The sequence below is a fragment of the Podarcis liolepis genome, assembly GCF_965112155.1.
Source record: "Podarcis liolepis genome assembly, chromosome: 9".
Classification (NCBI taxonomy): Eukaryota; Metazoa; Chordata; class Lepidosauria; order Squamata; family Lacertidae; genus Podarcis; species Podarcis liolepis.
Window position 1 is genome coordinate 1244854 of NC_139564.1, and position 14140 is coordinate 1258993.

At 51.1% G+C, this 14140-nt stretch overlaps 1 protein-coding gene across 4 annotated transcripts in view; it reads left to right on the top strand.

Annotated features, from left to right (window-relative positions):
* EXOC6B (exocyst complex component 6B) overlaps window positions 1-14140 on the top strand; it is a 225633-nt gene that overhangs the window by 132461 nt on the left and 79032 nt on the right. For all 4 annotated transcript variants that reach the window (XR_014515540.1, XR_014515541.1, XM_083458677.1 and 1 more), the window contains exons 16-18: window positions 872-983; window positions 2720-2854; window positions 4749-4928. Coding sequence is in view for 2 of the 4 variants with exons in the window: in XM_083458677.1 (XP_083314803.1) it covers window positions 872-983; window positions 2720-2854; window positions 4749-4928 (427 nt within the window). In the remaining 2 variants the exon portion in view is untranslated. The remainder of the gene's footprint in view (window positions 1-871; window positions 984-2719; window positions 2855-4748; window positions 4929-14140) is intronic.

The following is a 14140-nucleotide window of genomic DNA, read 5'->3' on the forward strand; positions in this document are numbered from 1 at the left end:
TTGGCCACGGGTCTGGCTTGTCTTGGCACAGGGCAGCCTTCCGAGCCTTGAGAATTGGGTTAGTGCCCCTTTTGGTCCCTTTGGGTGCTGCTCTCACCCAGACTCAGATAGGCTCATGCCAGGAAACATGCCAGGTTGATCCCTGTTTCTGGGAACATGACTTGGGCCTCACTCTGGACGCCATTTGGGATGCTGCAGTCACGTCCCTGTGGACTGTTCCACTGGATTGCAGCTGCTATACATCTAACACATGTTGAGAGTCTCCACTTGCTAGATCTTCCTTTATTTCCTCATGCTTTCAGACTTGGGACTGTTCCTGGATGTATGAAATATATGTAACGTGTTCTGAAATTTGACCAAGAGCTTTCATGGCGGTTTATATGAATCAATCAATGACAGTTTTCAAAAATTCAACATGGTTACATTTATAGTAGTGTAACACAAAACAAAAAGAGAGTGAATCACAGGTGCCTGTTCCTCCTCACCTTCTCCCCCCCCCCCCTCAATTTGGGACTTCATCCTTGTGGGCTCAGTTCAGCTTCTGCTGGGATGTCCCTTCCTTTGTGATGATAGACTGAAATCTCCATCCTCAACTACACGACACGTGCACGCTCAGGGGGCAAAACATTGCTCGCCATCAGGACTCGTCTGGCTCATTCTGTTCCGCCATCATGAAAATTCAGAATTGCCATTTGCTGAAATCACAATTCCCTCAGGTCCTTAGTCTGCCTGGATGGCAACCACCTTGTCTTCGATGCTGGGTTTGTGAAAGGGCCACCTGAGCCTCCAGGATTATCTGGTTCCAAAGCAATGCTTGGTTCACTGCCCCTTTAAGCAATTTCTCTTCTTCACTTCTCTCTCTGCCTTTCAGCTCCACCGAAGTGGATGACATGATTCGGAAATCGACCAACTTGCTGCTGACTCGAACGCTGAGCAACTGCTTGCAGAACGTCATCAAGAGGAGGAACGTCGGCCTGACGGAGGCGAGTGCTCTGCTTTCGGACGTGTGTGTGTGTGTGTGTTTGCCCCTGCCTTCATAGTTACTTTGGATATGGGAGCATGAATTCTGTGTGCCTCCTCCCCAACTTCGTGGGCCTCATCTGAAAGGAAAAGCAGTTTTCAGCAGTCCTGTAGAAAGCCCCCTCTCTACACGCTTGATTTATCTCTTCTCCTGCCTCCTTCCTTGCCTTGGACACAGGATCTCTCATGTCCAAATCTCAAACACCCCATCATTTCCACCCTCCCCATTAAGGCCATTTTTTGTGCTGTTCCACAAAACAGATGTTTTTTGGAGTGGTGGTGGTAGCTTCTCACGCCTGCTAAATCCGAAAGTCCAAGTGTCCTCTTAGCAGTTCCTTGAAGGAGATTTCCGTGATGCACCTGCCAAATAAGGTGGGGCCCCACTGATCAGTGGGGACGTGGGGTCTGGGAGAGCCTGCATGCAACATGTGTGACTAAAAGTTGAATGTGGTGGTGGGGCTAGCTACCCCCGAGGTGAGTAGATCTGTGATTGCACTTCACCCTCAAGGGATCTTGTACCCATGCGCTGCACCCTCCACCCAGCCTCACCTAATCTCACTAACCCACAAACAGCCAACCTTCATGGCTTAATAAGGTGGTGGCAAAAGAGGTAGTTAGATTCAGTGGAACCTCGGCTCCCGAACGCCTTGGGAGCCAAACGTTCCAGCTCCTGAATGAATGAAAACCAGAAGTAATTGTTCCGGTTTTCGAATGTTCTTTGGCTTCCGTGGCTTCTGATTGGCTGCAGGAAGCTGCTGCAGCCAATCAGAAACCGCTCCTTGGTTCCTGAACTGTTTCGGGAATCGAACAGACTCCCGGAACAGATTAAGTTTGGGAACCAAGGTTCCAGTGTATTTGTTAGAAGCCTGGCAGGAGTGGGGAGAGGCCTTGGAATGGAAGCAAGTTGGTTTCAAAAAAACGGGAAGATGATCAAAAGTAGCTGAGATGGCTCCAGAGGTAAGAGGGAGCCCTACAACTGATGCGAAGCCCCCTTCTTTAGTGTAAAATCCCCAGCACCCGTGGGGGGTGGGTCAGGGAGGGGAAGGCAGGACGAGAAAAAGAGGTTCTGGTTTTCTTTTGTTGAATTGCTCCTCCTCAGAAATACCTGCAGCCTCCTCTAATGTCAGGCGCTGGAGCATTTTTATCTCTCCCCCCCCCCCCCAGCCCAAGAAAAAATAACAAGGCATGTTTTGCAGCAGTCACAAACCCTCAAATCCTGAGACAACCAAATTGGCTCTTTCTTAATTGCCCCTCCGAGTGCCTGCAGGTTTTCCTAAAGAGCCTTGTCTGAGCTGGGGGGAGGGAGGGAGGAGCTGTCACTCAGGCTCCTGTCACTTAAGACTTATTGGCAAAGGGCTTCAGATCTACTGTCTTGCTTTTTTTTTCTTCCTGTAGCCAGATTGCCTTTTAATGGGATTGGAGACGAGCTGAATTTAGAAAATTCATTAGAGTTTTTCTTCTGCCTCTAGCAGAAATCCTTGGGAAATTCCTTCCCAGAGAGCCGTGAATGGCTTAGAAACATCACCTGTTGAGGAAGAGAGACCCGTTTCTCTGGCTCTTTGTCCAGACCTATTGTGTTCTGCCAGAGGCTGTGTCTGAATGACCGCAGGTGCCCATTATGGGTTGCCTTGGTTTTATCTGTCCTGCTGCCGGTTGTTGAAAAACCAAAGTGTGAAATGTGTGTCTGCTCCTTTTCCAGCTGGTCCAGATTATTATCAACACGACGCACTTGGAGAAGTCCTGCAGGTTCCTTGAGGAATTCATAACCAACATCACCAACGTCCTGCCAGAAACCGTCCACACGACGAAGTTATATGGAACGACCACCTTCAAGGTGAGGCTGGTGCCGTGTGCTGGCGGGAAGCTCTGCTAAAGGTACAATAACCAAGCATATTGAAGAACAAGCCCTGCTGAAGCAGAGCCAGCATGGCTTCTGCAAAGCCAAAGCCCGTGCCAGGAACCTATTCGAGTTCTTTGAGAATGTCAGCAGGCATATAGATGAAGATGATTTGGTTAACATCGAGCCATGGAATCATAGAACTGTAGAGTTGGAAGGGATCCCAAGCGTCATTTATTCCAACCCCCCTGCAACGCAGGAATCTCAGCTCAAGCACCCATGACAGACGGCTGTCCAACTACTGCTTAAATACCTCCAATGAAGGAGAGTCCCCCACCTCCTGAGGGAGACTGTTCCACTGTTGAGCAGCTCTTCCTTTCAGAAAGTTCTTCCTGGTGTTTACTCGGAATCTCCTTTCTTGTGACTTGAAGCCGTTGGTTCTGGTCCCACCCGCCAGAGCAGGAGAAAACAAGCTCGCTCCGTCTTCCATGTGATGGAATACCTTTAGGTATTTGAAGATGGCCATTGTGTCTCTTCTCAGTCTCCTCTTTCCTGGGTTAAACTGGGTATAATTCCCTTAACTGTTCTTCATAAGGCTTCGTTTCCAGACCCTGGATCATCTTAGTTGCCCTCCTCTGCACACCTTCCAGCTTGTCAACATCCTTCTTAAATTGTGGTGCCCAGAATTGGACACGGTATTCCAGGTGTGGTCTGACCAAGGCAGGATAGAGTGGTACTATTACTTCCCTTGATCTGGACACTAGACTTCTGTTGATACAGCCCAGAATAGCATTAGCTTTTTTTGCTGCTGCCTCGCACTGTTGACTCACATTAAGCTTGTGGTCCACCAAGACCTCTAGACCTTTTTCACCTGTACTGCTAGTAAGCTGGGTGTCCCCCATCCTGTATTTGTGCATCTGGTTCTTCCTGCCAAAGAACAGAACCTTATACCTGGACTTCCAAGAATGATTTCTATTTGGACCTGAGCTTTTTAACTTGTGCATAATTGAACTAGAGTAAGAGCTGAGCAGAGAAGTTGCCAAGTTTGATCGCAAATTGTTTAGGGCCATTAAAGCTGTGACGCGGCAGCTAAAAAAGCCAATGCAATTCTGGGCCTCATCAATAGGAGTATAGCATCTAGATCAAGGGAAGTAATAGTGCCACTGTATTCTGCTCTGGTCAGACCTCACCTGGAGTACTGTGTCCAGTTCTGGGCACCACAGTTCAAGAAGGACACTGACAAACTGGAACGTGTCCAGAGGAGGGCAACCAAAATGGTCAAAGGCCTGGAAACGATGCCTTATGAGGAACGGCTAAGGGAGCTGGGCATGTTTAGCCTGGAGAAGAGGAGGTTAAGGGGTGATATGATAGCCATGTTCAAATATATAAAAGGATGTCACATAGAAGAGGGAGAAAGGTTGTTTTCTGCTGCTCCAGAGAAGCGGACATGGAGCAATGGATCCAAACTACAAGAAAGAAGATTCCACCTAAACCTTAGGAAGAACTTCCTGACAGTAAGAGCTGTTCGACAGTGGAATTTGCTGCCAAGGAGTGTGGTGGAGTCTCCTACTTTGGAGGTCTTTAAGCAGAGGCTTGACAACCATATGTCAGGAGTGCTCTGATGGTGTTTCCTGCTTGGCAGGGGGTTGGACTCGATGGCCCTTGTGGTCTCTTCCAACTCTATGATTCTATGAAAGCTCGCCACCATTGTCAAAGGTTTTTCTTTTACTTGCATATTTATTTATTATATAAGCTACATTTAGTACCTGCCCTTCACAAAAGGCCCCAGGGAGGTTACATCCTCCTGAAGGATCCTGGAGGCAGTCCACCTCACTCAAAGAATTCCAGTTGCAATGCCTCGTTTCCCGCTGAGCCTTCTTTTCTTCCTCAGGACGCTCGCCATGCTGCAGAGGAGGAGATCTACACGAACTTGAACCAGAAGATCGACCAGTTCTTGCAGCTTGCAGATTATGACTGGATGGCCGTCGAGGCAGGTTCAAAGGCCAGCGACTACCTGGTGGACCTCATTGCCTTCCTGCGCAGCACCTTCGCGGTCTTTACACACCTGCCTGTAAGTATGTCTCGGAACACAAAGGTTCTTCTTCTCCCTCTCCCTCTTCTTTCTCTTCTTCTTTTTGGGAGCTTCTGATCCAGTTGCACGTCTCCTGAGCTACCACAGATGCAGCTGGCAGGAGAGGATGACGTTAGGAGCCTCCCCCGAGGTGGTTAAGGCAGAACCAAGAGCCAGAGCTGTTCCCTAGTCCTTCTCCTGGAGCTGGTCAGCAACTGCTTTTGCTGACAGAGGAGGGTGACATCCAAGCCTCTTCTTCACATTGTGCTTGATGGGTCTTTCCACAAGCATTTCAATGCCAAAAGCCACTTGGGGAAACCCTGCTGCCTCTGACCCTTCCTTCCTCCACCCCTGGCTTCTCTCTGTGTCCTGCTGAGTCCTGCTTGCCATGTGTCATTCACAGAAACAGTTTCCTCTCTAGGATTAAACTCTGAAAGACCAGATCTCCCTGTTTGCAGCAGAATCAGGCTGTGTTTGGTGCAGACTGGCTAGCACCTCTCGTCTTGCACGCCCCTGAGCAGTTTTTCAACTTTAAAAAAACTGTTTGTTTTAAGCGAATTGGTAACACTGAGCATAAGTGCTGTATTATATATATAATGCAACCGCAAGACGTTTTTCAAAGGCAAGCAAGCTTGTCTGAATCATAGGAGGGAGTGGCAATCATGCCACCAAATAAGGGTCCAGCTCAATGGTTGGTATGTCTCTGAAACGCTGGGCAAAGGGCGGAGGAAGGTGAAACTGCCTGAGGGTACCTCTGCACCCGCTTTCCATCTTCTCGTGGTGTGGCGTATTCCATTGGAGAAGCAGATTGTGGCCATTCTGAAGATGCTCTAAGCTCTCTGCAGACGATTTTCCCGAGGTGAAACCATGCATGAGAGAGCAGGACCGCACCTGCTGGCCTTGCCCCACTCCGTCCTCTGTGCAGGATCAGCCTGATCTCATTGGTGGGCCTTTCCCCCACTGTCATTCCCTCTGGCTGCCACTCAGCGAATTGAGCTTTTGTCGTTGTTTCGAATATACTTTTGGGATTGTGGAGACTGCAGTGGTGAAGTTAACCACCCTTCATTTCAGTCCAGGCTCAGGAAGTATTTAGCAAATCTCGGGGCTGTGCATTTTCCTTGGAGCCAGGTGCCCCCCACCCCCCGCCAAATCCAGGCCTCAGAATAAAGTGGGGAGAGAAATAGATGATGGTGCAAAAAGAGAGTTCAGATCTGTGTGTGTGAGAGAGGTGGGGAGTGAGGTCCCCAGTTTTCCCACCCATGTAATTTGGATGCTCCTTTCACATTAGTGGCAAATGGGAGAAGAAGTGAGCAACGTAGAACAGGGTGATATTAGTATCCGTTGTCAGTGGCTACATTTCAGTGAAATGTGAGCATGCACAGTCCTCTGGGAGACCCTCTTGTGGATCTTGCACGCGATATTTAGTTTTGGTCACTGCATATCATGACGTTGAAGGGGACGCTCTCGCCTGCCCTGCTTTCCCTGGCACAGGGTTGGGGAGAGCCCCACTCCTCAGTCGAGGTCTGGCTTATAGAGCCCTCCAGTTGGTGGTCTCCTTTAGCAGCTCAGCTCTGCGGGGGACGCTTTTCCGCCCGAGCATAAAGCATCCCTAACGTGGAGATGTGCGGGAATGCAGGACGTGTCTGCGATGATTTATGGGATGGGTCTGGAGCGATTAATCTTCCTTAAACCATTAATGATGTTCTCCCAGATTGATCAGGACGTTCTCAAAGTGGGGCTGGGAGAGACCGAGCGGAAACGGTTTCCCTTGCTTTCAGGTGGGTGTTTCTGTTCTTATGCCCAGAGATGGTCTGGTGGGGAGCTTGGAGGTGGCTGCAAAGAGTCTGGACAGGACGTGCTCCCCCAAAGAGGGTGGCATGACCCCTCTGGTCCTGACGGACGCTTCTCCATCCTGCTGCTTCCTCACTGGCTTGAGAAGAGGGCAGCAAATTGGAGCCGGGACCCGCACGCCTTGCGCTGTCAAATTCTCAAGCCCAGGGTGAAGAGTTCGCACATGAGGGTGGGGCCCTCCAGCCTCTTATGGCCGCCACCCAGAGAACTTCCATGGTGGTTTAGAGTAACCATTTTCAGATGGCCTCGAATGAGTGGAACGCACTCAGGGATGAAACCCTGGGCCTGGGACCCCCACCCCACCCCGAATGCACTAGTCGAGCAGGGTGGTAGTGGTTCGCCACAAAGGAATGGGAGGCAAACCCCGGCACCCAAATCTAAAATAAAACCAGCTAGTATTTTATATATATATCTTTTTCAAAATGGTCTCCAGCTCTTTTGAGAATGGGTCTCTGGTTGCAGGAGATGGCTATCATGGCCGAGAGAGAGAGAGAGGGAGCCCCTTTGTCCCTGGTGGCTGCCTGTTATTTTAATTTCATGTCAGACAAGTCAGAGTAAATCGCCCGGACAGATCTGCGCCAAGCGTGCGGATTTGTTGACTCTAAGCCTTTTGCAGATGGAAGGTTATGTCAACACCTATGGCGGGGCTGTCAGCTTAACAAAGCAAGGAAGTTTTTTATTTGTTGGGGAAAGGAGTGTTTTTCTGTTTTGATTTTTAAGTTTCCTTTAATCCTCGGAGGCTTGTATCTTGATAACCTTCTTGTGCGGGGTAATCGGGGAAGGTCAGGAGGTTACGGCGACCTGGGAAGGGGAAGTAATCTTTCAGCAATCCTCCCGGCCGTAATCGGCTCCAGCAGTTCAGCCTGAACTCTTTGCAAGGGGAGCCTGGTGCTCTCCCTCCCTCCCTCCCTCCCTCCCTCCCTCCCTCCGCCTCTCCCTTGCTTCCCCCCCCTCCTCCCCTGTTTACTTTTGGCCAGATGGTGAGCGCAGATTTCAGATGGAACCGTGAAAAATCTTTAAAAGTCTTGCTTGGGTCCAGGCCCTCCTTCGCGGGTCGGTCTGGCCGTCGCCGTCCTTGCACAGAAAGCCTTTGCTTGCCCCTGGGTGGTGGAGAGCTTTGCAAAGTTTATTTCCCCATACAGTGGTACCTCGGGTTACATACGCTTCAGGTTCCAGACGCTTCAGGTTCCAGACTCCGCCCACCCAGAAATAGTACCTCGGGTTAAGAAATTTGCTTCAGGATGAGAACAGAAATCGTGCGGTGGCGGCAGCGGGAGGCCCCATTAGCTAAAGTGGTGCTTCAGGTTAAGAACAGTTTCAGGTTAAGAACGGACCTCCAGAACGAATTAAGTTATTAACCCGAGGTCCCACTGTAAAGGAAATTTGCCCCTTTGGATGGGCTCATCAGCGCATCTGTAATGCAGCTGCTCACGTATCCGAAATGTGAGGGAAACGGCACCTCCCGGTTTGGATACAAAAGCCCCACCATGACCTAGGAGCTGGTGGGGCAAGGGGGGAGGCTAAGCTGGGACCCACAGAGCCCTTGGCCAACATCTTGCCTTGACCATAAGCTCCCTTGAGCAAGCCAGGCTTCCTCAGCTGCAGACCCCTTCCCCATCTGCAATATGCGGGCAGGAAGACTGGCCCACCTTGCAGGATTGCTGTCAGAAAAGGCGAGTGACAGGCATCATGGCAGAAGTTTATAAAATAATGCACAGCGTGGAGAAAGTGGATAGAGGAAAATTTTATTCCCTCTTTGATAACCATAGAACATTCAAGGAGCTGAATGTTGAAAGATTCAGGACAGATAGAAAGCCCTTCCTCACACAGTGCAGAATTATGGAGGCACCCCCAGCGCTGGTATAGCTCGTGAGCCTAGCAGCAGAATCCGCTGGGAAGGTGCTTTTGGCAAACATTATTGAACCCCAGAGACACCCCTGGCTGGTGATGCCCCTCAGTTTGTGAACCCCCCCTCCCCCCTCCAGACACAAACAGCAGTCCTCCATCTGGCCCAGCGACCTGATCCCAGTGGCAGTTCCCCCTTCCTCCCTCCTCACCCAGATTTTATTATTGTTATTAGTTATTAAATTCATATATCACCTTCATCCGAAGATCACAGGGCAGTTTACAAGATGAACACCCACAAAGTATTTCTAGAAATATTTGTATACCACTGTGTCATAAACACCCCCCATCAAAGCAATCAAAACATAAAACTATGCAATAAAAGCCATATAGAAAAGGCTCAAGACAGAGATCAGTTAACTGCTGCGGAAAGAGGTATTCTTAATTGTCTGCTTAGCCTTGGTGGAACAGACCACTTTTCTGCAGGCCTTGAGATGTAGAAGCAGAAGGTACCTGTGGGATTTCTGTTGGCAGAGAGTTCCACCGGTGCCTCTGAATTCTCGCAAGCAAGGCTGGCCCCCTTCCCCTCCTCTGCAACTGCTGCTTGGAGCACTTCTGCCTCTAACCTCAGGGCCGGGGTCCCCCTGTCCCCCAGATTGCTTCCCTTGTCCTTGGCCAGGCTGCCTGCAGAAGAGAAGCCAGTCCGTGACTCACCCAGGCAGTGCTTCCCTTCCTCCCTGCGGAGGAGGACGGTGCCAGCTGCTGCGTGGAGCCAGACTGCCCCCTTCACCTGCCGCCTTTGGCTGCCATCGCCCCCTCTTGCTGCCTGCCAGCCGGGTGGGTCTGTGTCTTCTGAAGCTTCCTGTCTTGACCTTCCCTCCCCAGGGGGATTCCTATGCCCACTCAGCCATGCCGGTGAGTATGCCCAGTGCGCTGCCCGCGTTCCATGCCGCCCTGCTTGCCCCTTGTCTGTTAGAAGGTTCCTTGAACCAGCCGAGGCCTGCGGCCCCAGGAGGCGGCAGGGTGGGGGGCCAGAGGAGGGAGCCCTGCGCCTTTATCCCGGGAGCAAAAGAAGCACAGCTCCAGGCGTCAGATCCCTCCGGGGCAAGGCAGCCACTACAGGCGCTGCTCAAAAGGGTCATAACTGTTTAATGGTCCAGACATGGCCCAAGGCAGGTGGGTGGGGGGTGCAGGTGGTTCCCAAAGCACCCATCGCCCCTGCGGTGCCCTCCTTTGGCCAGAGGGTGGCACTCGAGTTCAGACGTGCTCTGAGGCTCCATCCCCCAGTTTGTCCATTCCTGGTTCCTCTGCCCGTAGGTCAAGGTGAGAGATCAGCGGGCAAAGGCCACCCTGGGAGGATGTGGGAGCAGAGGGCAGCCTCTTACGCAGGGCACCATGGAGCAGCAAAAGAGCTGGCAGGCTGCTTGGGCCAAGCTCCACTAACTGCAGCAGGCTGCCCTGTGCCCAAAGTGCCTTCTCCAGCCTCACACTGAAATCCTTTGAGGAAGGACATTTCTCGCCTTTCAAAGCGGTCCTTGGACCCAAAATGGGAATTTTCTCCGTAAGATTCAGCCCCTGAACACCTCAAGCTTTGCTCCCTGCCCTCTCCTCACAGGTTAGAGGACTTGCATGGAGGACAGTTTCTCCTTTGGCATAGAATCAGAGAATCGGAGAGTTGGAAGGGACCCCAAAGGTCTGCTAGTCCAGCCCCCTGCAGTGCAAGAATCTCAACGAAAGCATCCATGACAGATGGCCCCTGATCCAGCGGGAAGCGGATCTTGCTCTACAAGCCCCTGTGGAATCCGCAGGAAATGTGCACGAGCTCCCTGGGAATCTTGCTGTTTCCAACTTGGGGGGCAGAAGAACCCCGACTCCCTTCTCCCCTCCCCCCTGGGAGCTGCTGCCCCCCACCTCAGTGAAAGGCAGAAATGCAGCCTTCTGGTTCAGTGAACGCTTCTAACAGCTTCCATCACTGCTTGGTTCACCTCTGGTAGAGAAGCGCATCCAAGTCTGTCCTGGCTCCCCCCCCCCCCACTTCCAAGAGGCGCATTAACCCCACGAATGCTCCACCGCTAGAGGCGTAGCTGCTTTGCCGTTTGAGTCTCTGGCATGCAAGGATGGACACAGAGAAGCCTTTTTCCCACCGGTGGACTCGTGTCCCAGGGAGCTCCGCCTAAAGTCCTTTTGGGCTCGATACAACCGCAGTCTCTGCCACCTGCATTGGGGTAGCTCCACTTGGGTCACCCGAGGGAGGTGGTCTGGTGTCAGCAGGCGGGGTTAATTCCTGGTGCCCCACAGGCTTCTTGAAGGAGGGGGCTGGGCAGCAGCCGGGAAGGAGCTCTCCACACTTTTCCGGGCTCTTGTCCAGGGTAAGCAGCTGTTTGCAGCCAGTGTGGATGGCGGAGAAGGCTGTGTGCCCTGTGGCCACTGAATCCAGATGAAAAGCTGGGTGGCAGCAGCAGTGGAGCCTGCAGAGGTGGGTGCCCAGGGGCTCCTTCCGCTGGACGTGGGATGAGTGACGTCACCCTGTGTCTGAGAGGGACTCGGCTTTCCCATCCAGCTGTGTGTCTTAACTACCACCGTTTTAAAAACGTAAATAGTCTCACGTTGCATTCTCTAGTTAGTTTCTACTAACTGAGCAAGCCGGGCACTAATCCAGTCGGAATGCTAGAAAAGTTAGAGTGCGCCCTTTGTCCGTTCCACATTCTGCTACCAAAGATGGTTCCGAATCAAGTTTCCGGATGCCTGCCCCAAAGGCTGCATTGGGCAGGAGATTTTGGGGTCCTTAATGTGTCTCTATCACGTTTGTGGAGAGGTAGGGATTCCCCTAGGCTGCAGCATAGTACCAATAATCTGCTACAGCATCATCCAAAGTCCTTCCTCAGATGCAAGGGGCTTGGCTCTCTCCCTTCCTCCAGGTGGCAGTGACTGGGTGGTGGGTTACACCTGCCTACAAGAAGCCGGAGGACTTCATAGAAACAGAGAATTGTAGAGTTGGAAGGGACCCTGAGGGTCATGTAGTCCAACCCCCTGCGATGCAGGGATCTCAACTAAAGCATGCAAGACAGATGGCCACCCAACCTCTAATTAAAAGTATGAGCTTTCGTGTGCATGCACACTTCACATACCCAGGTATCTGAAGAAGTGTGCATGCACATGAAAGCTCATACCAAAGCTCATACCAATAACTAACTTAGTTGGTCTCTAAGGTGCAACAGGAAGGATTTTTTTTAATCCTGTGAGGTAGTTTAGGCTGAGAGGCAGTGACTGCCCCAAAGGTCACACCCAGTGAGCTTCATAGCTATGATTTGAACCCAGGTCCTAGTCTGACACTGTTGCTTGAAGGGATCTTTACTGTGACTTGGAGGAGGAGGAAGATTATAATCTAAATAAATAAATAAATAAATAAATAAATTACACCCCACCCATCTGTCTGGGTTTTCCCAGCCACTCTGGGCGGCTTCCAACAAAAGTTTTAAAATACATTAAAACACCAGTCATTAAAAACTTCCCTAAAATGGCCGCCTTCAGATATCTTCTAAAAGTCAGATAGTTGTTTATTTCCTTGACATCTGATGGGAGGGCGTTCCACAGGGCAGGTGCCACCACCGAGAAGGCCCTCTGCCTGGTTCCCTGTAACCTCACTTCTCGCAGTGAGGGAACCGCCAGAAGGCCCTCGGAGCTGGACCTCAGTGTCCAGGCAGAAAGATGGGGGTGGAGATGCTCCTTCAGGTATACAAGGTCATCACCAACACTTTGAATTGTGCTCGGAAACATACTGGGAGCCAATGTAGGTCTTTCAAGACTGGTGTTATGTGGTCTTGGCAGCCGCTCCCAGTCACCAGTCTAGCTGCCACAAGCTTTGTGCTGCTTGCCCATGTACTGTGCGTGGGCAGGGGAACCAGCTGCAACTCTCTGGCCTCTATAGACAACACGGCGTGTCGGGAAGAGGCAACTAATAAAACGGAAGTTCCAGGCCATTGAGTGTGTGTGTGTCTGTGTGTGAGAGAGAGATCGCTATCTGTGTTGAATCAGCCTCCTCCTACCAAGATGGCAGCTGCTTTGTATTTCATGGAAAATCTGCCCAACGGAAAGAATGTTGTTTCGAAAACAAGTCCTGGAGAAAGGAAAAGCCACGCAAAAGCTGCCCGAGAAGGTGCCGTCATGCTGTGCCGGCCAGGGACCAGGGAGCCTGGGTTCTTGGTGGGTGGCGCTTGACGTCTGTCTTCGGAGTGCACTGCCCGCCCTTGTCACTGCACACTTGCACCCTGGGAGGTTTTCCCCTTTCCAAGTTCATAGGGGACAGCCAGCTTTTTACAGAAGCTTTGTAGAAAGTTTGGTGAAATACAAGTCTTGCCCACAAGGAAATTTGCCTTCAATTTTCAAGCCTACCCCTTGAATAGACTTCTTTGCACTGTGGCATCACGACTTCACCCAAGCAACTCAAAGTTGCAGCCCAACTCCTTTTTGGATGCAGGAAGTCCAGAGGTAGAAGATCCACAGCTGGAGGCAGCATGTTGTTGTTTAGTCCTTTAGTCGTGTCCGACTCTTCGTGACCCCCTGGACCAGAGCACGCCAGGCCCTCCTGTCTTCCACTGCCTCCCTCATTCTGGTAGCTTCGAGAACACTGTCCCACCATCTCGTCCTCTGTCGTCCCCTCCTCCTTGTGCCCTGCATCTTTCCCAAAATCAGGATCTTTTCCGGGGAGTCTTCTCTTCTCATGAGGTGGCCAAAGTCTTGGAGCCTCAGCTTCAGGATCTGTCCTTCCAGCGAGCACTCAGGGCTGATTTCCTTCAGAATGGATCGGTTTGATCTTCTTGCAGTCCATGGGACTCTCAAGAGTCTCCTCCAGCACCAGAATTCAAAGGCATAAATTCTTCGGCGATCAGCCTTCTTTATGGTCCAGCTCTCACTTCCATACATCACTACTGGGAAAACCATGGCTTTAACTATACAGACCTTTGTTGGCAAGGTGATGTCTCTGCTTTTTAAGATGCTGTCTAGTTTGTCATTGCCTTTCTCCCAAGAAGCAGGCGTCTTTTAATTTCGTGACTGCTGTCACCATCTGCAGTGATCATGGAGCCCAAGAAAGTAAAATCTCTCACTGCCTCCATTTCTTCCCCTTCTATTTGCCAGGAGGTGATGGGACCAGTGGCCATGATCTTCGTTTTTTTGATGTTGAGCTTCAGACCATATTTTGCGCTCTCCTCTTTCACCCTCATTGAAAGGTTCTTTAATTCCTCCTCACTTTCTGCCATCAAGGTTGTGTCATCTGCATATCTGAGGTTGTTGATATTTCTTCCGGCGATCTTAATTCCGGCTTGGGATTCATCCAGCCCAGCCTTTCGCATGATGAATTCTACATATAAGTTAAATAAGCAGGGAGACAGTATACTGCCATAGAACCATAGAATGGCAGAGATGGAAGGGGACCCCCTCAGGGGCCATCTAGTCCAGCCCCCTGCAAGGCAGGAATCTCACCTAATCATCCCTGACAGGTGGCCACCCAGCCTCTG